We start from the raw sequence: 24,420 nt of genomic DNA, 5'->3' as shown, positions 1-24,420 counted from the left end.
CTGTCACCCAGGCTGGAGTGCAGTGGTGAGATCTCGGCTCACTGCAACCTCTGCCTCCCGGGTTCAAGTGATTCTCCTGCCTCAGCCTCCCGAGTAGCTGGGACTACAGGTGCACGCTGCTATGCCCAGCTAATTTTTTGTACTTTAGTAGAGATGGGGTTTCAATGTGTTGCCCAGGCAGGTTGTGGACTCCTGAGCTCAGGCAATCCACCCAGCTCGGTCTCCCAAAGTGCTGGAATTACAGGCGTGAGCCATCGTGCCTGCCTGGGAGATTTTTTTCATAGAGGCAATGGGCATACAAATGATGAATATAAGTTCTTGTGTCTTGTTAGAGGGTAGATATTCTTCCTTCCTTCATCCTTCTTCCCTCCTTCATTTCCTTTCTTTCTTCTCTAACGGTCTCCTTCTTAAGCCTCTGAATTTCCAGTCATCATTGTTAATGTCTTATTTGTCTTTACTCTAAATGTTTTACAGACCTTTTGAGATACATTACAAGCATCTGGTATACCCAGTTTTCCTTTGAAAAGTGGTTACAGCATTTGTGATCACTGGGAGAGAAAGGTTGCCAGTGTCAAATACGCACTTGTGTTGGGCTGGGAGGTACAACTGGGTAGCTGCCTAGCAGAGATAATGTAGGCTCCATCTGTAGGGAATGCATCCTGTCCACCCTGAAGATGTCTGTGCCAACAGTTACCAAAATGCTTCCCAGACCCTGTTTCAACCCCATTAGAGGGCAAGATGCTGTTTCTATATGATAAAGTGAACTATTCTCCTTTCCCCCTAGTGTCACAGAGCCCAAAATCCAAGACAAAGCAGATTTTTAGAGGAATACCATATGGTCAGATAATTCAGGAATGGTAATTGCTCCTTTTTCTAATCCCCAGGAGTCCCCAGTATTGATTCCATAAACCTGCTTGCTTGGGATTTTATCCTGGGATTTCCCAGGATATATTTTTAAACTGCTTACTCCCTTTTACAAATTCATGTCATATTGATCCAGAGGACTGGCTTCTTACAGATACCTAGCCCCAGTGAGAGTCACAAATCTGAAGGGGATTGAGACCACTCACGTGTTCATTGATGGGCCAGGTGCTCTGAACAAATGAAGTTTATTCATTGAAAAATACATATTTTGGCCAGGCACGGTGGCTCACGTCTGTAATCCCAGCACTTTGGGAGGCTGAGGTAGGTAGATCACGAGGTCAAAAGATGAAGACCATCCTGGCCAACATGGTGAAACCTCATCTCTACTAAAAATACAAAAATTAGTTGGCCGTGGTGGCGCGAGCCTGTAGTCCCAGCTACTTGGGAGGCTGAGGCAGGAGAATTGCATGAACCCTGGAGGCAGAGCTTGCAGTGAGCCGAGATCATGCCACTGCACTCCAGCCTGGCGACAGAGTGAGACTCTGTCTCAAAAAAAAAAAAAAAAAAAAAAAAAATATATATATATATATATATATATATATATATATATATATATATATATATAATACCTGCTACATGCCAGGCATTGTTTTAAGTGGTAGGAACCCTGCTGTTAATGAAACAGCATGTTTTGCTTTAATGAAGCTTATGTTATGTGAGGTGGGGAATGAGGAATGACACAAAACAAATAAATATATAATGAGTCAAGTAGTGATACAAGCTATGAAGAAAAATACAGCAGGACAAAGCAGGTAGAGACCATTAGAAGTAGGAGGGGTTTCTAGTTAGTTAGCAGGGTGCTGGGGGAAGGCTTCTCAAATGTGGTGATACTTGAGCAGGGCCTTCAGTGTAGTGAGAGAGGAAGCCATGTGGGTACAGTGTGGATACAGGGGGAAGAGAGGCCTGCGCGGAAGAAACAGCGACCACAAAGCCCCTAAGGGCTGATCTATCTCAATTGTACCCTCAGGATTTTAATTTATGGTGGCTGAGTGACAACCTGGAGAGGTTAATGCCATTGAAAGAAGAATTTATTACTTATAGTTTCTGAGAGGAGGGGGCAGGCCAGGCCACACTGGGCCACGTGGGGAAGCAATAGGTGTGGTCAGGAGGCAGGAGCAAGGGGAAAGCATGGTTTAGAGCCTTTATTGGCATTTTTGCAAGTAAGGCAAGGCAAGGCAGGGCAGGGGAGATTGCTTAGGAATGTCTAGTTTAAGTAATGTCACTGAGCTTTGGGCTATAGGGGTTGTCTTTAGTTGTCTGGTACCTGGCTCTGGGTGATTTAAAGCAGGGGAAATCCTGGTGTGGTTTGTACAAGTTAGATAAGAAGGTGGTTCAGAGTATGGGATCTGGATCACAGGGGGAATGGAAACAACTTTGGCTATTAGTCTGACACCGTTAGACAAATACGGAATCTAAGAAAGCACAGTTAGAATGCGATCATGTAGGGCCTTCCGGATCTTGTTAAAATTCCTACTCTGTGCAAGCTGGATACGCCTGGGAGGGCAGGAATACTTTGCTCACTACCAACCACAGTGAGTAGAGTGACAGCCATGCAGGGGAGTGCCAACTGCTGGTGCTCAGTTTTTTTAAAATTCCTACCTGCTTCCTGACTTCTGTTATGCTCTATCCCCGTGGTAATTTGTACAAGTAATTATAAGTTTTATCTGACTAATTTTGGCCTCCTTTAACATGCTTTGCCTTTTAATTTATATCCTATATATGTTATTGTGCCAACAAAAATAATAGTGGGACTTGTACCAGTGAACTTTCTAGAAAAAGATGTCTGTTGATCAAGATGTCAGGAAGAACTTATTCATTTTGTTCTGTCATTAATCTTTCATTTCATGGAAGAATGTTTCATGAGATTGTTGCTTACTCACGCACAAGGACAATTTGAGGTTCTTTCTGTATACTTACAGATGCTTAAAAATTGAAGAGGCTATCTCATAGCCTAGCTGTCTTTGTCTTCATTTCTTTTCACTACAATTGAAAACTACAGCAATTACTTAATACAGGGAACTGGAACAGCAAGAACTAACGTTTGAATCATAGAAAATGAAAATGTTGTTCCCACTTGTTGCATTCTAGCTTATTTAGTCTGAAAGCTAAAATGGCAAAATAAACAATGTTTTCCAGGAGCTGTCTCAGTTCAGATGACAAGGAAATGTCAGTTGTAGATCTAGTCACAGAAAGACCAGAATTTCATTCATTCAGCAAATATTTATTGGGCATTTGCTGTATACCTGGCACACATAGGACATAATGCTGAATAAAACAAACTTTGTCCTTGCCCTCATGAAACGGAAGTCTAGTGAGGGTGACTGACATTTTAAAAAACAAAACAAAACACCTAAGTGCATATATAATTACAAATTGTGATAAGTGTCATAAAAGAAAAGCAAAGAGAGGGAAATATAATTTAGGCCGTAGAGGAGATAGCTAAGGAGATGACTTTGAAGACATGTTTTTTGAACTGAGCTCAAAAGATGAATAGGAATTTCCACTTACCTATTGTTGCATAATAAACTATCCCAAACTTAGTGGCATAAAACAATACCATTTTATTATGCTAAAACATTCTTTAGGTCAGAAATTCAATGAGGCATGGTGGAAATAGCATATCTCTGCTCTATAATGTTTAGAGTCTTAGCCAGGAAGACTTGAATGTCTAGGGGTAATGCAAACAGCTGGGGGCTGGAATCATCTCCAGGCTTCCTCACTCATATTTCAGGTGCTATAGTGGGCTAAATAGTGACTCCAAAATAATATTTTCAACTCCTTTTTTTTGAGATGGAGTTTCGCTCTTGTTGCCCAGGTTGGAGTGCAATGGTGCGATCTCGGCTCACTGCAACCTCCGCCTCCCGGGTTCAAGCAATTCTCCTGCCTCAGCCTGCAGAGTAGCTAGGATTACAGGCATGTGCCAACACACCCAGATAATTTTGTATTTTTAGTAGAGATGAGGTTTCTCCATGTTGGTCAGGCTGGTCTTGAACTCCCGACCTCAGGTGATCTGCCTGCCTTGGCCTCCCAAAGTGCTGGGATTACAGGCATGAGCCACTGTGCCCTGCTGTTCAACTCCTAATCTCTGGTACCTGTCAATGTGAAATACTTATTTGGAAAAAGGGTCTTTGTAGATGTAATCAAATTAGATTCTCAAGATCATCTTGTATTGATGGTAGGCCCTAAATCCAGTAACTGGTGTCCTTAAGAGAAAAGAGAAGGATATTTGAGTAGAGGAGAAATGTGAAGGAGAAGGCAATATGAAGACAGAGGTGGAGGTGGAGATTGAAGTAATATGTCTATAAGCCAAGTGTGGGGGAGGAAACACCTCTTCTACTCTCTTAAGTTCAGAAGCTGAGGCCTGCAAATCAAACTTGGAGAAGACAAGTTAACATGAGAAAAAAAACACAGAGTTTACTTATGTGCACAACATGCATGCATGAAGGAGAACTGAGTGATAAATAACTCAAAAGGGGTGGATAGAATTTCAGGCTTATATACCATTACCATCTAAACAAACAGCAATGGGTTTATTGAGAAGTGACAAGACAGGAAAAGGGATTTGGGCTTCTAGAGTCAGTAATTTGTGGGAAAATAAATATATGGAGGAAACTTATGGAAGATAAAGTTTGTTTGTGCAGACAGAAATCTGTCTGATGATCTGTCTCTGGTGATAATGGTTGTTCTCCTCCTGATATGGTGGCGGTGCGGGGCCAGGAGGGGCGGTGGGGGGGGGGGCAGGGCAGTGGGTCGTAACACCTTCAGAAAGGGAAATTTGTACCCTGCCTTTAGGCAGAAATAGGGAGAATAGAGAGCTCCTTTTGCATCTGTTGTGTCTCAATTGCCTTCAGCTCAAAATTATCCTTATGCCTAAGTGGCATGTTTTGGGTGGCATATTCTGATTCCCTGCATAAGGAAGGTTAAAGATTGCCAGCTACCACCAAAAGCTAGGAGGGCATGGCACCTGCTATCCCCTCCCAACACTTTGAACACACACTTCTGGCCTCCAGAACTGCAAGAGAATATGTTAAGCTACCAGGTTTGTGGTAGTTTCTATGGTAGGCCTAGGCTGGGATGCAGCAACTACATGTGATCTCCTGTGTGGCTTCAGCTGCACGCAGTGGGGTGGCTGGGTTCTGAGATGCAGCTTCCTGGGGGCAAGTGCCCCAAGAGTATGACCTTCAAGAGGCCAAGGCAGAAGCTGCAAGGCTTTGTCTTACCTAGCCTTGGAAGTCACATAATGTCACTACCACCATTCAGTCACAAGCCCACCCAGATTCAAGGAGAAGGGATAGAGACCCCATCTCTCAACTGGAGGCATGTCAAAGAATTTATGTTCATGGTTCATAGCCACCTCAAGGAGTTAGCCATTTGGGGAAAGCAGTAGAGTAGAGCCACATTAATTAATTTAAATTAATTAAAATAAAATAAAAAATCAATGCGTCAGTCACACCAGTCACATTTCAAGTACTCAGTAGTTACATCTCTGTGCTGCCATATTGGACAGCACAGACATAGAACACTTCCATCATGGCAGGCAGTTCTACTGGACAGTGCTGCCCTAGACAGAGAGAACAGCAGGGACAAAGGCTCTGAGTTAGAAAATAACTTGGCTCGTAAAAGGAACAGAAAAAAGCTGGCTTTGGCATCATCCTGGTACCAAAACCTGGCAGAGATACAACAACAAAAAACTTTAGGCCAATATTCTTGATAAACATTGATGCAAAATCCTCAACAAAATACTGGCAAACCAAATCCAGCAGCACATCAAAAATCTTATCCACCATGATCAAGTAGGCTTCATCCCCAGGATGCAAGGCTGGTTCAACATATGCAAATCAATAAATGTGGTTCATTACATAAACAGAACTAAAGATAAAAACCACAGGATTATCTCAATAGATGCAGAAAAGGCCTTTGATAAAATTCAACATCCCTTCATGTTAAAAACTTTCAATGGCCAGGTGCGGTGGCTCATGCCTGTAATCCCAGAACTTTGGGAGGCCGAGACAGGCAGATCACCTGAGGTCAGGAGTTTGAGACCAGCCTGGCCAACATGGTGAAACCCTGTCTTTACTAAAAATACAAAAATTAGCCAGGCATGGTGGCAGGCACCTGTAATCCCAGCTACTCGGGAGGCTGAGGCAGGAGAATTGCTTGAACCCGGGAGGCAGAGGTTGCAGTGAGCTGAGATCATGCCATTGCACTCCAGCCTGGGCGACAAGAGCAAGACTTCATCTCAAAAAAAATTTGTTTTTTCAATAAACTACGTATTGAAGGAACATGCCTCAGAATAATAGGTGCCATATATAACAAACCCACAGTCAATACCATACTGAATGGGCAAAAGGTAGAAGCATTACCCTTGAAAACCAGCACAAGACAAGGTTGCCCTCTCTCATCACTCCTATTCAACATAATATTGGAAGTTCTGGCCAGGGCACTCAGGCAAACAGAAATAAATAAAAGGTATTCAAATAGGAAGACAGGAACTCAAAGTATCTTTGTCTGCAGAGACATGATCCTATATCTAGAAAACCCCATTATGTCAGCCCAAAAGCTTCTTAAGCTGATAAGCAACATCAGCAAAGTCTCAGTTTAGAAAATCAACGTGCAAAAATCGCTAGCATTCCTATACACCAACAACAGGCAAACCAAGAACCAAATCACAAACGAACTCCCATTCACAACTGCCACAAAAAGAATAAAATATCTAGGAACATGGCTAACAAGGGAAGTGAAGGACCTCTTCGAGGAGAACTACAAACCACTGCTCAGAGAAATCAGACATGACACAAACAGATGGAAAAACTTTCGATGGTCATGCATAGGAAGAATCAGTATCGTTAAAATGGGCATACTGCCCAAAGCAATTTAGAGATTCAACGCTATTCCCATAAACTACCATTGCCATTCTTCACAGAATTAGGAAAAACTATTTTAAAATTCAAATGGAACCAAAAAAGAGTCCAAATAGCCAAGGCAATCCTGAGCAAAAAGAACAAAGCTGCAGGCATCATTCTACCTGACTTCAAACTACACTACAAGGCTACAGTAACCAAAATAGCATGGTACTGGTACAAAAACAGACATATAGACCAATGGGAAACAATAGAAAACCCAGAAATAAGACTGCACACCTACAACCATCTGATCTTTGACAAACCTGACAAAAACAAGCAATGGGGAAAGGATCCCCTATTTAATAAATAGTGCTGGGAGAACTGGCTGGCCATATGCAGAAAATTGAAACTGGACCCCTTCCTTACACCATATAAAAAAATCAACTCAAGATGGATTAAAGACTTAAATGTAAAACCCTAAACCATAAAAACCCTAGAAGGAAACCTAGGCAATACTATTCAGGACATAGGAACAGTCAAAAATTTCATGACAGACATCAAAATCCATTGCAACAAAAGCAAAAATTGACATATGGGATCTAATTAAACTAAAGAGCTTCTGCACAGCAAAAGAAACTATCAACAGTGTAAACACACAGCCTACAGAATGGGAGAAAATTTTTGCAATCTATTTATCTGACAAAGGTTTAATATCCAACATCTGTAAGGAACTTAAACAATTTACAAGAAAAAAACAAACAACCCCATTAAAAAGTGGACAAAGGACATGAACAGACACTTCTCAAAAGACAAACATGCAGCCAACAAACGTATGAAAAAGAGCTTCACATCACTGATCATTAGAGAAATGCAAATCAAAACCACAATGAGATGCCACCTCACACCAGTCAGAATGGTGACTATTAAAAAGTTAAAACACAACAGCTGTTGGTAAGGTTGTGGAGTAAAAAGAATGCTTTTACATTGTTGGTGGGAGTGTAAATTAGTTCAACCATTGTGGAAGCCAGTGTGGGGATTCCTCAAAGGTCAAAGAGGCAGAAATACCATTCAACCCAATATTCCCATTACTAGGTATATATCCAAAGAAATATAAATCATTCTATTATAAAGACACATGCATGTGTATGTTCATTGCAGCACTATTCACAATAGCAAAGACATGGAATCAACCTAAATGCCCATCAGTGATAGACTGGATAGAGAAAATGTGGTACATATATCATGGACTACTATGCAGTCATAAAAAGGAATGAGATTATGTCCTTTGCACAACAAGGATGGAGCTGGAGGCCATTACCCTTAGCAAACTAATGCAGGAACAGAAAACCAAATGCCGCATGTTTTCACTTATAAGTGGGAACTAAATGATGAGAACACACGGAGGTGGGGAGGGAACAATACACACTGGGGCCTAGTGGAGGGTGGGGGTTGGGTGGGTGGGAAGAGGGAGAGGGATCAGGAAGAAAAGCTAATGGATGCTGGGCTTAATACCTGTGTGATGGGAAGATCTGTGCAGTAAACCACCATGGCATACATTTACTCATGTAACAAACCTGCACATCCTGCATATTGTGTACCCCTGAACTTAAAAGTTGGAAGTTAAAAAATAAATAAAATTTCAATGTGGAATCTGAAATTATATAAAAATAAAATTTTTGTATTTTGTTAAATTACAAAAAATAAAAAAGCTGGCTTTAAGGGCACATTCTGTGGCTGTATTTTGCTGCTGTATGCCCAGTGCCTAGCATATAAGGCCCTCACGAGATACTTGTGGAATGAAAGAATGCATGCAAATGGCTCAAGTGTACCAAGTGTATCAAGCTGTGTCTCTTTAGAATTACATATATACAGGCTGGTATAGTGACTTTATAATAATCCGAAACCCAGGCTTTTAGTTGAGGTTTCCACCTCGTTATCCAAGATATTTGCTTTCCAGCCAGTAGAAAGAAAAGGGAGGAGAGCTGCCACCCTTTGTATCCAGGATGATCTCTTCTTGAAATCCTTGATTTAATTATATCTGCATGACCCTTTCCCTAACTAAGGTTATATCCACAGTTACCGGGGGTTAGCACTCGGACATCCCTTATTTTAAGAACATGTCTCAGAAAGTTGCACAAAAAACTTCTACTACATCCCATTGGCCAATACTTCTTACATGATGACACCTGCCTTGCAAGAGAGGCTGGGATATGTACTCTTTATCCTGAGATGCACATGCTCAGCTTAAAAAGGAGGGTTCTATTATGCAAGAAGGAGAGATGAGACATGAGGAGCAGTAACAATTAATCTCTGACATAGTTGTTTACACATAAACATTTCCCACTAGACTAGAGTTCCTGGAGGAGAGGGAGCCGGTCTTACTCATCCTCAATCCCCAGCACCTAGCGTGGTTGCTAGCATCTAATAACTCATCATCACTGATTGTGTGCTGAACTGCATGCTTGCTCAGATTTACAGTTGTTTTTGAATCCCAACATCTTTTTCGGATTTATTTCCTGGAAGCCACAGCTTTTTCCCCCTCCCTCTATTGGAAGCATGAAGAAATTTTTCTCCAATCTTCACCCTGAGAATTTGGTGGGGCCTCTGGAGATACAACAAAACCTGGGCTGTGTGCCCTAGAACTGGGGCATCTGGAATTTTTAACTCAATACTGCCCACAGTGAGCGTTCAGAAATTTGTCAATTTCAGTTTCAGTGCTCCTACCTGTGTGCTCCAGATGTGGGCTTCTACTCTTGGTAAGTTGGGATCCTCCTTATTTGCCTGTGTCTCCAATTTTCAGAGTGAGGTTTGTGCTGTGATTTCAATTTTCTGATAGATCTAAGAAAAGTATTGGTTTTCAGTTGGTTCAGCTTTTTTTCTTATTGAGAAGATGCTTTAGGAAGGGGGTGGATTGGCAGGGACAATAGAGAAAAGGGAGAGCAAAGGTGAGGGACAGCGAAGGGAGACAGGGCATGCAGAGGAACAAAGACCCTCCGGAGCCAGGACCTCCACTTTCCCGTGACTATGCTTCACCTTTCGCCCGCCAGGGATTCATCCGCTGGCCACCCAATTCCTGCTGCCACTAGAGCCTCCAATGGGGTGGTTTTCACTGATTATTCATTAGAATCCCCTGGGAGCTCCTACGAATCCCTGCACCTAAGCTTACCCTAATAAAAAGCAGCCTAGAGGGTTTTAATATGTAGCAGGTGCTGAGAAGCAGTGATCTAGATTCTTGTGTTTTAAAGAGGGGTGGGTCTATGGACCAGCAGCATTGACACCACCAGGGAGCTTGTTAGAAATGCAGCACCTCGGCCGGGCGCGGTGGCTCACGCTTGTAATCCCAGCACTTTAGGAGGCCGAGGCGGGCGGATCACGAGGTCAGAAGATCGACACCACAGTGAAACCCCGTCTCTACTAAAAATACAAAAAATTAGCCGGGCGTGGTGGTGGGCGCCTGCAGTCCCAGCTACTCGGAGAGGCTGAGGCAGGAGAATGGCGTGAATCCGGGAGGCGGAGCTTGCAGTGAGCCGAGATTGCGCCACTGCACTCCAGCCTGGGTGACAGAGCGAGACTCCGTCTCAAAAAAAAAGAAAAAAAAAAAAAGAAATGCAGCACCTCAGGCCCAATCCCAGAAATACCAAATCAGAACTTTCATTTTAAAAGACCCACAAGTAAGATTTCTATGCCCGTTAAAGTTTGTGAAGTGATGCCAAGATGATCTTCCTATCTCTCCAGTTATGGTTGTTCTCTGGAAGCAGACATCTCCCTGGGAACTGCTATGTGAGCCAGGTGATGACCACATGATGTAAGCAGAGAAACTCACAACTCAGCATAGATGTTGTGCCTGCTGTGAGTCACTGGGGGTAACATGTTTATTTTTTATTTTTATTTTTATTTTTTTTTTTTTGAGACGGAGTCTCACTCTGTTGCCCAGGCTGGAGTGCAGTGGTGCAATCTCGGCTCACTGCAACCTCTGCCTCCCGGGTTCAAGCGATTCTCCTGCCTCAGCCTCCTTGGTAGCTGGGACTACAGGCTTGTGCCACCACACCCTGCTAATTTTTGTAGTTTTAGTAGAGATGGGGTTTCACCATTTTGGTCAGGCTGGTCTCGAACTCCTGACCTCGTGATCCCTCCCAAAGTGCTGGGATTACAGGCGTGTGCCATCAGTAACATGTTTTAAGTGGAGAGAATTAGATCTCTGACAGGGGAAGGGGATTGAACTCTTTAGTCTGAAATACCAGTACCGAGTTCATTAGTCTGGATTGACCAGAGCAAAAAATGCTATAAATGAACATCCACCAGAGTTGGGGTTAGTTTGCAGGCTAGGGTTCAGTTTAAAAAACTTGAGTGGAAAAGCAGATAAAGCAAGAGGCAAAAGGGAATGAACATTAGGAGTAAGAGAGCGAGGGGAGGAAGACCAGAGGCCAAGCCAGATCAGGGGAAGAGGAGCACCACAGTGAGGGCTGGGGATGCAGAGGGAGGATGACGAGAGAGAGGCAGTGCAGAGGGTGGTCCTACATGCTGACTCCTCAATCCTGGCTTAATTTTATAAGCTCCTTTCCTACAAGATCTCAGTACTTTGTTGCTATAGACTGAATGTGTCTTTCCTCCCCCAAATTCGTATGTTGAAATCCTAACCCCCAATGTGCTGATAAGAGGAGATAGGGCCTTTGAGAGGCCATTAGGTCATAAGGGTAGAGCTCCCACAAATGGGATTAATGCCCTTATAAGAAGAGACACAGAAGCTTGCTCTCAATCTCTGCTCTCAGACATATGAGGATATAATGAGAAGACAGCCACCTGCAAACCAGGAAGAGAGCCCTAACCAGACACCAGATCTGCCAGCACCTTGATAAGTGCTGGCACTTATCTTCCACAAGTGTGAGAAATAAATGTTTAAGCCATCTAGCCTGTGGTATATCTGTTATAGCACCTTGAGATGACTGAGACATTTGTGGAATAAAATATTAATAGGCATTTGTCTGGCATATTAATGCTCACCAGGACCAGCGCGAAAAGCACAGGTTGAGTATAGCAATGAAGAGCTTGGACTTAGGAGCCACACAACTTAAAATTCCAATCTCAGCTCTGAGTTATTAGCTGGTGACCTCAGTCATATCTGTTGGCCTCCCCGGGACCCTTTCTCATCTCCTGGCATGATACTGGCAATTACTTCATAAAAGCAAATGCAGAAAACCTGTGAAGCAAAAAGCACAATGCCTGGAATCTGTAAGATTTTATATATGTAACATATTAATGCAATATATGTATATTTAGTAATATACACAAGGAGCTGAGACAATTCTTCTAAATGTTGTTGATTGAAGATTGTCCACCATTCCATGTTACTTGCATAGGTTCCTTTTAAGTGACGGTGCTAAATGAGAGTAAGATCACTTACAAAGTTATTTTCACCAAATTAATGTGTAGACCTTGTTTGGATCCTGATTTAAACAAATGGTGAATACAAAGACACATATGATACAGTTGGAAAACTTTGAAAATGGTTTCACTGTTAGACATTAAGGAATTATTGTTAATTTTGTTAGGTGTGCTAATGGCTTAGTGGTTATGTCAGGAAAAAAGAGTTTTTGGCAGTTAAGAGACTCATAAGGTACATGGATGTGCTTTGGTCAAGGAATAGGCCGAGGCGGACATCCGGGCCAGAGTGACTAAGCGAGTTTAGGGCACAGGTGCATATTCCACTTGCTATATAACCTGTCTGTGTAAGTTCATACTTGGCTCTGAGCCCCTATTGTCTGTAGAAGGTATAACTGCCCTGCTGATGCTGTGCACAGGGCTCAGTTTGGCATGGCACGGCACGGCACGGCACGGCACAGCTCGCATACTGCTGCCCAGAGAGAGAGTAACGCTGGGGACCCCCGTAAGGGAGAGCCGGTTGCCTTGAAGGCAGGCAGAGGGGGAGCCAGGAACCAGCTTGTGCCCAGAGGGAAAGAGTTAAGCTGCTGACCCTGTGGCTGGCCTTGCAGGCCAGGGAGTGCAGCTGCAAGCATGGGAGTGGCAGGAGCCGCAGAGCCAGAGCAGACAGGCGGACAGTGTGAGAGAGCTGCTGATGAGAGAGCTGCTGAATAAAATTACATTTCACCTGCTTACAGCGCCCCGAGTGTTCTTTCAGCTATTCGCCCATCCACCCACTTGCCTCGGACCTCAGCTGAGGCTGGAATCTAACCCCAAGCAGGACATTAGTCGTGGCCGTGGACCTGACACTATTGAAATATTAGGTCAGAACACAGAATACTGCCAATATTTGACCACTTTTGACATACAAAAACAGCAGTTTCATATGGTTCAATCTATTATTAACAAGTGAAATAATTTGATATCTAGAATTATTTAAAAATATTTCTGGGGGAAAATGGGGTGGAGGGATGGATAGATGAAATAGGATTGTCAAAATATTGACAATAGTGGGTCTGAGTGATGAGGATGTTGGGATTCATCATGCTCTTCTCTCTCTATGTTTGTGTTTGCTTGAAACTTTCCATAAGTTTTTTTTGGTATTCAACTGTGTATTATGACTACGAGGTAGTTTTTATGACCACAAGTGAACTTTAATTTAATCTTGTGTAAACACACAAAAAGGAGAGATTGAATTGGGCTGTGTAAATGAACCTAAGGGCAGGTGGAGCTGGTGTCAGCAGTGATTGATTGACTGCCTTGAACATCTCGAGGACCCCCTCTATCTCTTCCCTGTTCCTTTTGGAACATTAATTCGCTGATACAAACTTGTCCAAGTGGTGGGGTGTGGACACAGAGAGAGCTGTGCTGGACTAGCAAGCCCACATCCTTATGTTTTGTGATTAAAAAGAAAAAGGAACAAGAGGTTCTTATTCTCTGGCAGGAATTTAAAAAGTCCCAACAGCCCTGATTAGCCCCGTTTAGATCAGGCGCCCACTCCTTAGACCGATTAGTGTGGCCTTGGCTGTGAGAGGCTGTAATTGGCCCAGCTTGGGTCACCTGACCACCTCAGTAGCCAGGAGGGCTCTTTGTGCTCTGAAGATTCTGGGATGGAAGAAGGGCTGAGCAGACAGACACATTAGCCACCCTTATAAGGTTTCTGGTTCTTTGCACTAGCTATTAGATTACAAGCAGTCTGATCACAGATCATGTCTTTTTCCTTACCAGTTAATTATTTGTTTCCCCTGTTTTTATTTCAAAGTTTAAAGACTTGGTTGCAAGGCTTGTTGCAAAACAGAATCAGCATTCCCCCTTTCTTTTCCTTGGAGGTGACTAGTTGAAACTCTCTGAAGTGGTTCTTTTGGTTTTGCTTCCACAAACTGGAGTGACATCTTTCTATTCCTCTATTTGGTTTTTCAGTTACAGGCATTGTCTACCTAGTCCCATCACTGAGATGGTTTTGATGTCTTTCATACCCATCCACGCTCCCTACCCAACATACTCATCCTTTCTATCCCCTCATGTTGCCTGTAAATTATATCAGTAGCATTGTTTGGGTCAGTATTTAACACTTACACGATCCTGACTATGTAAACTGTATCTCTAACTGAGCTACACCTGCACCACTTTGTATTCTCCTTAGAGTTGATAATTTTTTTCCCACGGAAATTTTTTCTTAGCTGGGTAGAGGCCGTCTCACTAGCATACATCTTTGTTTTATAGAATTACACATAGGTCTGAACTCGAGATTTCACCCCCACCATTTCAGGTTACTCACACCCTCCAAAATTCATTTGTTTTTCGTTGTATTTTATAAAATAGTTCCAAGTATGGCAGCAATGTGATTGAAAACAATTTTAGGAGGACCTAGTTATAGAAATGCATCAACTTCGGTCATTATTTAAAAAATATAGATAGCTACCTCTTCAACAATGTAGAGAAAGCATATAAAACAGCATATAAAATATTTCTGAACTTCTAACTATAGTGTCTTAGGATCAAGAGGTATGTATGCTTATTGCAAAATTTGGTGCTTTCTAAATACTAAATCAGCCTAATGCTTGCAGTGTTGAAATAATGTTCAGGAAGGATATCCTAACAGTGGTTCTCAAAGCATAGTTAGAACAGCATCACTCTCACGAACTTGTTAGAGATGCAAATCTCCTTCCCCTTTAATGAGAAAGAGGGAAAGGCAGGGAGCAATCTGTGTTTTAGAAGGCCTCCAGCTGATTTTGATGCAGATTGGAGTTTGAAAACCAGTGTCCTAGACAAACTGTACAAGTTAGGGATCATGTCCAGCTGTTAGTAATAGAGACTTGAGATGACAGTGGCTTGAAGCACATACCAAGTTTTTTCTTCCATAAAAGAAGACTGCAGGTAGGTAGTCTTGGATGATTCAGATGTCATATTTTCAGTCTGTCGCTGCCATATAACTTCCATCCTCATGGTTTTAAAATGGTTGCTGAAATTTCAGCTATAACAAACATTCTAGGCACAGGAAAAAGCAAGAGAGGTGAGGAGAAGGCAAGCTAGGTAAATTACCTTCCAAGTACACTCTCAGATGTCCCACCCAGTGACTTAGGCTTAAAACTCATTTGCCCACCACCCCATAGCTGAAAGGGAAGCTGGAAATTAACGGCTGGTCATATTGTTGCTCAGAATAAAACCAGGGATGCCAGAAAGAATGGATAATAGAAGGAACTAGCAACTTCTACATCCTTCCTGGAATGGAGTCAGTCATCAAAGTTAAGCCTTTAAGAACATTATTCTGAAATAGCTCTTTACTACCCATGCATTAAAACACCATCTTTTATCTGCTAGAGGAAAAACTACATCCTTGTTTTAAGCAAAAGTCTTTGCTTACTTCGAGAATGCGAATAGCCATTTATCAGAATAAATGAATACAATTTCACATAAGTAGAGGCTGTAGTTATATACATCAACCAAGCATCCTGCACGGTTTCTGAGAAGTTGATTTATAACAAACATACATGAAAAACAATCAATTAAAAAATCCGTTCTCTTCAGGATTATAATTTCTCTCATGGAAATGCATCATAAGGAAGTAATTCAAGGAAAGGAGAAGCTGTATGAACAAAACTGTTCATAGCACTGTTATTTATGACAGCAAAAAAAAAAAAGTAGTTTACAATTCAAATGTCCTACAATAAAGTAGAGGCTGAGTGAATTGTGGTATGACCATTACATAGCCATAAAGACCATGTAGCAAGATGGCAGAGTGATTGTAAAAATATTGGCAGTGGGGGAAAAGTCAAAACACGTGTATGTAGATAAGAGCATTCAGAGAACTATAATGCTTTTTGTCAGGATGTTAGAATTACGAATATACGTGGTTTCTGTTTAATTTCCTTTATTGTTCTATGAGAAACAACAAAGAACAAAACAAGAAACAACAAGAACAAAAAAATAAATTTACCCAGGTTCCTGGCCATGATTTTCCCTGAGATTCTTTTCTGGCTGTTTGTCTTATGCATGATTCAACCGAGGGTGCTCCAGGAGGGCGTGCTTTGCTGCTCTGTGGGAAGGCTGTATGTAAGGCCCGAAGAAGAGTCTTCCTGTAGCTTTGGTGTGTCCACGTGGGTTGACACCCTGATCATCTGTCTCTGAAGCCATTTGTTTTGCATCATCAGATTTTTTTTCCAGTACTGACAACAAATTTGCAATCATCTATTCATTCTCTCTTGCCACAGTTTCCTCATAATCAGTTTCATGAAACTAGAAGCCAATTGTCCCAATTTAGATGTAGATTTGTAGGTGCCAACAGGAACACAAAAATATGAAACTTATGTAGGAATTAAATCAGTCCTTAATATGATGCTGTGTATAGACCTGCCTCACCACCACTGGCACCAAAAAAGAGTCCCCTGTTCCTGAAATTACTGTGGATTTGCACAGTTGTCCAGCTTGGTAAGAGCTAGAATTAACCTTAGGTTGAGTACAGTGTTTATTTTTTTAGGTTGAAGATTCCTCAAATGCTCTTATTCCTTGAGATGGATTGAGATTTGTGAGTGAAATATGCAAACCCCTGGCATATCTGCATACTAGGTAGGCTGGTGACTGTTACAGATTTAGAAATGGTGAAAGAAAAATGGCCAGGGAGCCTCTCAGTGGGTGGGGGTTGATGATAACAAATACTCAGCTCAGTAGAGCTGGGAGAACAGAGCAGAAGCTCATCAGGAATCCTCCACCAGCAAGGCCTGGGGACACTGAGGATGTCTGTGTGCTCACAACCAAGGCAGGAGTCCTTCAAAAAAAGGGAAGAATCTTGGCTGGGCGCCTTGGCTTATGCCTGTAATCCCAGCACTTTGGGAGGATCATGAGGTCAGGAGTTTGAGACCAGGCTGGGCAACACAGTGAAACCCCATCTCTACTAAAAATACAAAAAAGTTGGGCGTGGTGGCGGGCACCTGTAATCCCAGTTACTTGGGAGGCTGAGGCAGGAGAATCACTTGAACCCGGGAGGCAGAGGTTGCAGTGAGCCAAGATGGCACCACTGCACTCCAGCCTGGGCGACAGTGCAAGACTCCATCTCAAAAAAAAAAAAAAAACAAGTAGAAAGGGAAGAATATTGATTTTCCAGGAAGCGAGGGATCCGAGATAAAAAGCTCAACCTACCCTATTGAAAACTATTTCCATAAAGTAATCAAGGAAACAAGAGTATTTATCTTATTAATCTTAGAGAAGAAACCAACCTGAAGTAGGACTAAGACAGGGAAATCCTGGAAGATTCTTTGAGACTTTACCAAATTAAATGGCTTAAGTTCATGTGCCTATATTGTGTATAATACACATGCTGAATTTCTTTTACACTGAAGTGAAATTAACTCTGCTCTTTAAATAAGGGGCAAGTGCCATAAACTGAAAGAATCTTTGTGGGGCATCAGCAAAACCAGAGAAAGGAAAGCTCATAAAGTCCAAGGGTTTGGGTTTTTGGAGCACATTTTATTTTACATTACCAGAGAATCAACATCTAGTAGTAGCATAATACAAAATGAAACACCAATCTATTTAAAACTCATGTAATGGGAACTGTATTTCAAAAATGATAAGAAAACAAAACAGGAGATTTAGAGACCAGTCGATATAAATGTATAAAAAGCCCCCAAAACTCTCATTTCATCATCAATGCAAACAAAAATCATTTATAATAACATACATAACACTACACTCACATTCACAAAGTGGATTATCATTTTTATTTTCCATGAAATATGTCAAAATATATGCAAGTATATCTTCACATTCTGAAGGGCAAGATAAATCTTCAAATTTAAATATGTACATTTCACTTAAATTAACCAAAATATTAAAAATAGCAGCAACACTGGTCTTTAAATACGTCTAATATCACAAGAGATTGTTCACACAATATAGACTATTTTGGTAGCTCTTTCATTATTAATATTGTTTAATATCCACATACAGTTTAGAAACTCTAAGGTTCTGGTCTGATCTCTGAATAACTTAAAGTCTAGATTCAATAAATACAAAGAATAATTATAAAACACAGACTGCAGGACATTCTCAAGACCAGGGAGGAAATCATACCCAAAGGTTTTAGGGAAGAATCAGATATGAAGGCGTAAGGAAATCTGTAGGATTTCCAAGGCAAAAAGGTGTGATCTGACAAGCTCCCTGAAATGTTAACAGACTGAGTCCAGAGAAATGTGTGTATGTCTCGAAGGCACTTTCTCCGCTTCATCCTTCCATGTTCCCTTTGAATACGGCATTTAAGTGATGAACAACTTTGGAAATTTCCCAATAAACAGGGGATAGAATCATTTCTCACCAGGAGGCAAGACACTGGATCAGGAGATTATTTGTTTTTCAGCATTTACGTTTATTCTGATGACCAAAGGCATAAAAACCAAGATTTCAACAGGATTTTGTGTATTTCATCCTAGATGGTGGGAAAAGTATTTGTAGTCCCATTCTCAATGTAAGTCACTGTACCAACCTGTAACCCTATTGGCTTAGAAAGAAACCCCAAATGGGGTTACAGGAGTTTCCTCAGATCTGGATTTGGTTACAGAAGTTGCCCCTGTGACTGGGACCTCTTTTTATATTTCAGTAGTTTTTCAGAAAAGGTAAATGTTTAAGTCTTTCAATGAGGTTGGACCTTTGTTTGCCTTATACTACTACAGGTATCACTCTCTGACATTGAAATGTCAATAGTTTGTACCTATTTTTAAACCACTTCATATACTATTTCAATCGATTCTCACACACAAAAAAAACTTGTGTGGAAGCAAGGATAGGCATACAAGTGCTCATTTCAAAGATCTGGAAAACTGAGGTTCATAGAGACCAAAGTGACTTACCTGTCCATGGTCACACACGAGTGAGCGGGTATGGATCTTTTGCAGAACTTAGCTGTATACAGTGTTTACTTATTTTGAAGAATGGGGCTTGGTAATAGTTATTTCTGAAGAATGAAGTAATTTGAAGGGGCAAATAAAAAGGGAGAAAAATGAGTTCAAGAGAAGGGAGTGAGAAGTGGTGTCAGTTGGCAGTTAGTATTATGAACTTTAAAATGGGCAAAGTGCATTTCACATTTAGAACATAGACATTTAAAAAATATGTAATACTTAAATCTTCCAAATTGTCCTATTTTGGGCTTGATTTACTACATCTTTAAATATAATATCTGAGGCTACATCTTTACTTAATGAGGCTGCCATTGAGACATATGATGACCAAGAAATTTTTACATGAGTTCTACAATTTCCCAAGAGACTGGTGAAAATGTTATTGCCTATTCTCAGAACCACATTCTTACCCCATTTTACTTCTAGAACAATTCCATTATATATATTATATATGTATATATGTATATATTATATAACAATGTATAAGTATATATTATATATAATATATATGTAATGGAATTTTTCTATATATATATATATTTTTTACTCATTTGGTGGTTTTCTCAAGTGTGGGTTTTAGAAAATATCCTTAATGAATATTCTTGCTGTGTCCTTAGGAAAATTAGCTTTTTTCTCTGGAACTAAGCTGAGAAAAAGACTTCAAGAAACTTAGAGCTTTTATCACTTTAAATCTGGATTCCAGTTGAACAGTTGCCAGAGAAGAAAATATTTTAAATGACTATAAAAATTAATTTAGAAAGCTGTCATATTTCACACAAGCTTTTCAAGAAAGTTTAGTGACTCTTAGCTTGATAGTTCCATACAACAGAGTTATAATGATTCCATGGAAAGTATTCCATTGTAAAGAAACTTATCTAGAATGATAACTTATAAATTGAGGACTTAGGCCTAATGTTCTGGTGTGTGACACTCGGAGCTATTGGTCAGTTCTTATTTTTAATCAGTAAATGCATTTTAAAGAAACAGTTGAACTAAAAAGGAGGCCATTCATGATACTGTTTTGTAACATGATAAAAATGTTGTATAAATCCCTTCACTCCTCTTTAGGTACTACCTGTCCCAACCCATATCCTCACCCCCTTCCTTAACTTTCATATACTATAAATGCCCGCAACAGTCTTCTCAACCCTGAATTTACCAAGTAATGCACCAAAAGGCAGATTATGCTTTGGCAAGCAGGAAATTGGACTATTCTTTGAGATTTTTCTGAGGTAGTGAGTCTTTCCTCCTCTGCTCTAATGGTTAAGAAATGTCTTGGAAGCTGAGCTAAGAGACAAGTGGAGTGTTGGTCACAGTACTTAAGCACTACTCTGAAATGGGTGGTTCATATGATCGGATGATTACCACAAACTTCAAAAGCTTCTTCAGTAGAATCCTGACTATTACATGGAGAACTTAAAGATACCGAGGTTGCTATGATGAGGATAAGCTGCAGTCTCTAAAAAAGTGCCTGTCATACAGTTAGGTGCTCAATAATGTTTGATGACTGACTGAATGTTTAAGATCTCTGATTTAGCTCAGTGAGATTACAAGCAAAAACAAACATTAAAAAAACCTAGCCAACTGCAGGCTAATAACATCAAAGGCTAGATCACTTTCCCTTGTGTATGGAATTTTGGACACCTTTTAAAATATGGGAGGACTGAGTTTAAACAGTATTGGGCATAGTATAGTATTCAATTCCATACTGACTCCATTTATCAGGCACCCTCTTATTTCCATCCTGATTTTACTATCATGATGTGGTTGTGAGATTTCTATCCATAAACAACTTTTCTGAGGACAAAGTGATCCAGTTTCTCTGTTGTTCTTCAAGCTTTTCTGCCAAGCATTTAATCAAGATAGGGTCCACCTTAGAATCAAATTTATTAGCAAACCAGTGTCCATCTTTGATAAGCCACCTTAATTCTGCAGCTCCATAAATACACACACTTCGAAGGTGAGATCCAGTACAACCGGGATAGAAAAAGCCTTCATAGTAATTCCACTTGACAAGGCGGGTCTTACTCTGCAGATCAGACACATCCTGGGCTGATCTGGAAATCTCCCCAGGTATTCCTGGAACCCGAATCAAGGTAGCCCAAAAGTGCTCATCAGGAGAGTATGTGTCTTTAGACCAGGCAAAAAAGTCTTGAATGACGGAGTTGTTGAAAATATATTTAACGAATGCTTGACTTAAAACAAAATAAGCACTGCCAACAAATATCTGAATGTTATGGGGGGGTGCTTCCTTGGAGATGTTTGTCCTTATTGGTAGTTTCACATATTCATAAGGCACCCGTCTAAGTTCATGATGGTAAGTGAATCTTTCCAATTTACTGTTTGGGGGCTTCACCGTCTCCAACATATTTGCTCCATTGAGTTTTTTCAACTCTGACACTAATTCAAAATTTGACTTCAGGGGAAAATCTTGCCCACACAAGTTGATAACATATTTCCACTGGACTGAAGACTTTAGAAGGTCCGACAAGCAATTTAAATCAGCTTGGAGTCTGGAAATGTGGGCATATTCCACAGCCTCTAGTTTGGAAGCAATGAAAATATTGGAGAAGCACTTAGCTAAATTGTTCATGGCAACTTTGAAAGTATCAGGTGCCTTACGATCATAATGGATGCAGTAAATGTTGTGCTGGTTGTATATAGCATGGATAAGCCTTTCAACCATAATTGCATCTTTGTGGACAACCAAAGAATAGGCTATTGGGAAGCTTTTCTCCTCCTTTGAGACAAGCTTTTGAGCATAACCTCTTAGAGTCTGATAAATGTCACAATCACTGGTCATTGCCACAACGTCATCATCCTCCAAGTCAATGATGTCCCTTCTTCTTATTTCCAGACTCTTGCCAATTTCCAAAGGCTCCTGTTCATAGATACCCGAACAGTTAACTTCATACCTGACTTCATCCTTAACGTGAGTGTATCTGTTTCTTACAAAAGGCGAGGTACTTAGGGAGTACTCAACCAAGTAAATGTCTTTTTGCGGAAAGAGTCGTCTCACATTTAGAAGCTTTAATAAGGAGAGCAGCCATAGGGTTAAAAACAGGATGAAAACTTTCTGCTGCAGGGTATGTTTACAGTAACATTTGAATATCTTCATTCTGTAAGAGGAGAAAGAAATAATCCAGTTGGAATATTAAGAGAAAATCAGGTCAGTTTATCCAAAATCTACTGGGCGCCTACCACATACTAGGCAGAATGCTGGCCACAAAGATGAATGAAACAACGTTTTTACCCTTGAAAGAATCCAGAAATAAGGAAATGGAATTATGAAGAATGGTGGTATTTTGGGGTATTCTGTGTTAACTATACCTAATTTTGACAGATGCTGGTTTCCAAATAGAAGCAAAGGTAAACTCCTAAAATATAAATATAGTGTGTCTTATATTGTCTGCATTTCTGCTTAGCATATTTGAGGAGGGACTGCTCTGGTTTGGGCAGAGGTCTAGAGAACTGGATGTCATCAAGAGGGCATCAGAGGTGCAAAGGACTCACCTAAGGCCAAAAGGAACATTCGTCTTGATTCTACCTCCAGATCCCGATTAGATCCAGGTCTGAAGTTAAACAAGGAAAGCGCAGGGAACCCCACGTTCAGAGAGAAGGGTGGTGGGCAGACACCTAAAGGAGCTATACTAAGTACTAGAGACTGTAAAATGTATAGATAACAAAATTGGGTAAACCTGCATATTTTCCTTATTTTTTATTTTGTTAACACCCATTTCCACACAGGGATTAGCAATTTAGCCCTTAAAATAAAAAGGGCCTGATTTTTCACTGAGAGTAGTAGGTGGGGTATAAAAACTACCTTGGTGGGGGCAATTTGGCAATACCTGTCAGTTTTAAATGTACCCACCCTGAAGATCCCCTGTGTGTGCAAAGTCAAGCATAAGGAGGTTCCCTACAGTGTTTTGTATTCAGGCAAGACAGAAAATCTCTCAAACATCCTTGAACAGTGCATTGATTAAATTACATCCATGCTATAATATGTGAAAAGGCCTGAGACCAATCTGCATGTACATGCCAATGGGGAACAATCTCTAAGATATACTGTGAAATAAAAATAAGCAAAATGCAGAAGCATGTCTAGTATGCTTACATGTCTATACATACAAAGAACATACACTAGCAAACTTTTTTCTCTTTTATTTTTTTCAGACAAGGTCTTGCTGTGTCACGCAGGCCAGAGTACAGTGGTACAATCATGGCTCAATGCAGCCTTGAACTCCTGGGCTCAAGCGATCCTCCTGCCTCAGCCTCCCAAGTAGCTGGAACCACAGGTGTGTGCCACCATGCCCGGCTAATTTTTTCTTTAGTAGGGACGGAGTCTCACTATGCTGCCCAGGCTGGTCTTGAACTCCTGGTCTCAAGTGATCCTCCTACTTCAGCCTCCCAAAGTGCTGGGATTACAGGCATAAGCCACCACCCTCAGCCTATACTTTTTCTTAAAGGACCAGATAGTAAATATTTTTGGCTCTGCGGGCCATATTGTCTCAGTCATAACTACTCAACTCCACCCGTTGTGGTAGGACAGCAGCCACAGATTATATTTCAATGAGTGGGTGTGGCTGAGTTCCAATAATACTTTATTTACAAAAACAGGCAGCTGGCTGGATTCAGCCCACAGCTGTAGTGTTTCCAAAAGGATATTGTAACCACATAACACTGGTAACAGGAGTTGCTTTGCAGGGTAGAGTGGGAAAGGACTGAGGACTGCGGCCTAGGTAGGAGGAGGATTTACTTATCACTGAATATCTTTTAGTATCATTTGCATTTAAAAATGATTGTATTACTTTTTCAGATGAAAACAGGCTGACTAGGAGGAGGGTACAGATGTACTTATAGGGAGCAGCAAGAAGGGCGGCCCCGGAAGTACTAGCCCAAGGCTGCAGGACAGGAAGGCTGGCAGAGCTTCCAGGGCTACTTCAGGAGGCTCAGATACTGAGAACTGGTGGGGTCTGAGCGCCCATGTGCAATTTTCTAACATATCTCAACAAACCTTAAACGGAAGACAATCATTGTATCCAATTTCATTCAAGAGAATTGCCAAGAACTTGGAACCCAGTTTAATTTTGTAGATTTCATCTATACACACCAATTGACAAAACTCTCCCCTGGGAATGAGATCCCACCTTCCTCATTCATCTCCACTTAAACCCCCTGTTTAAAGAACCACACCTTCACCACCATGAACTGTACCGCAGAATCCTGCCTCTTCAGCCACATCTCGTCTCTCCTCTGTGAACTGCCCCAGGCTCCTATCCTCAGCTCACTTCTCTTCTCCTGCATACTTGCCCCCTATCTCTAGATTCCACCTTCCACACTGATGC

At 41.2% G+C, this 24,420-nt stretch overlaps 1 protein-coding gene across 3 annotated transcripts in view; it reads right to left on the bottom strand.

Moving 5' to 3' along the window:
• Positions 1-17,254: 17,254 nt before the first annotated feature.
• GCNT4 (glucosaminyl (N-acetyl) transferase 4) overlaps positions 17,255-24,420 on the bottom strand; it is a 30,446-nt gene continuing 23,280 nt past the window's right edge. For all 3 annotated transcript variants that reach the window (XM_063623161.1, XM_063623160.1, XM_055253232.2), the window contains exon 3: positions 17,255-22,194. In XM_063623161.1, the coding sequence (XP_063479231.1) occupies positions 20,832-22,193 (1,362 nt within the window). In that variant the 5' untranslated portion in view covers position 22,194 and the 3' untranslated portion in view covers positions 17,255-20,831. The remainder of the gene's footprint in view (positions 22,195-24,420) is intronic.

The sequence above is a fragment of the Symphalangus syndactylus genome, chromosome 18 (genome assembly GCF_028878055.3).
Source record: "Symphalangus syndactylus isolate Jambi chromosome 18, NHGRI_mSymSyn1-v2.1_pri, whole genome shotgun sequence".
Lineage (NCBI taxonomy): Eukaryota > Metazoa > Chordata > Mammalia > Primates > Hylobatidae > Symphalangus > Symphalangus syndactylus.
Note: the sequence above shows the minus strand (reverse complement) of the source record. Positions and strands in the feature narration are given on the sequence as shown.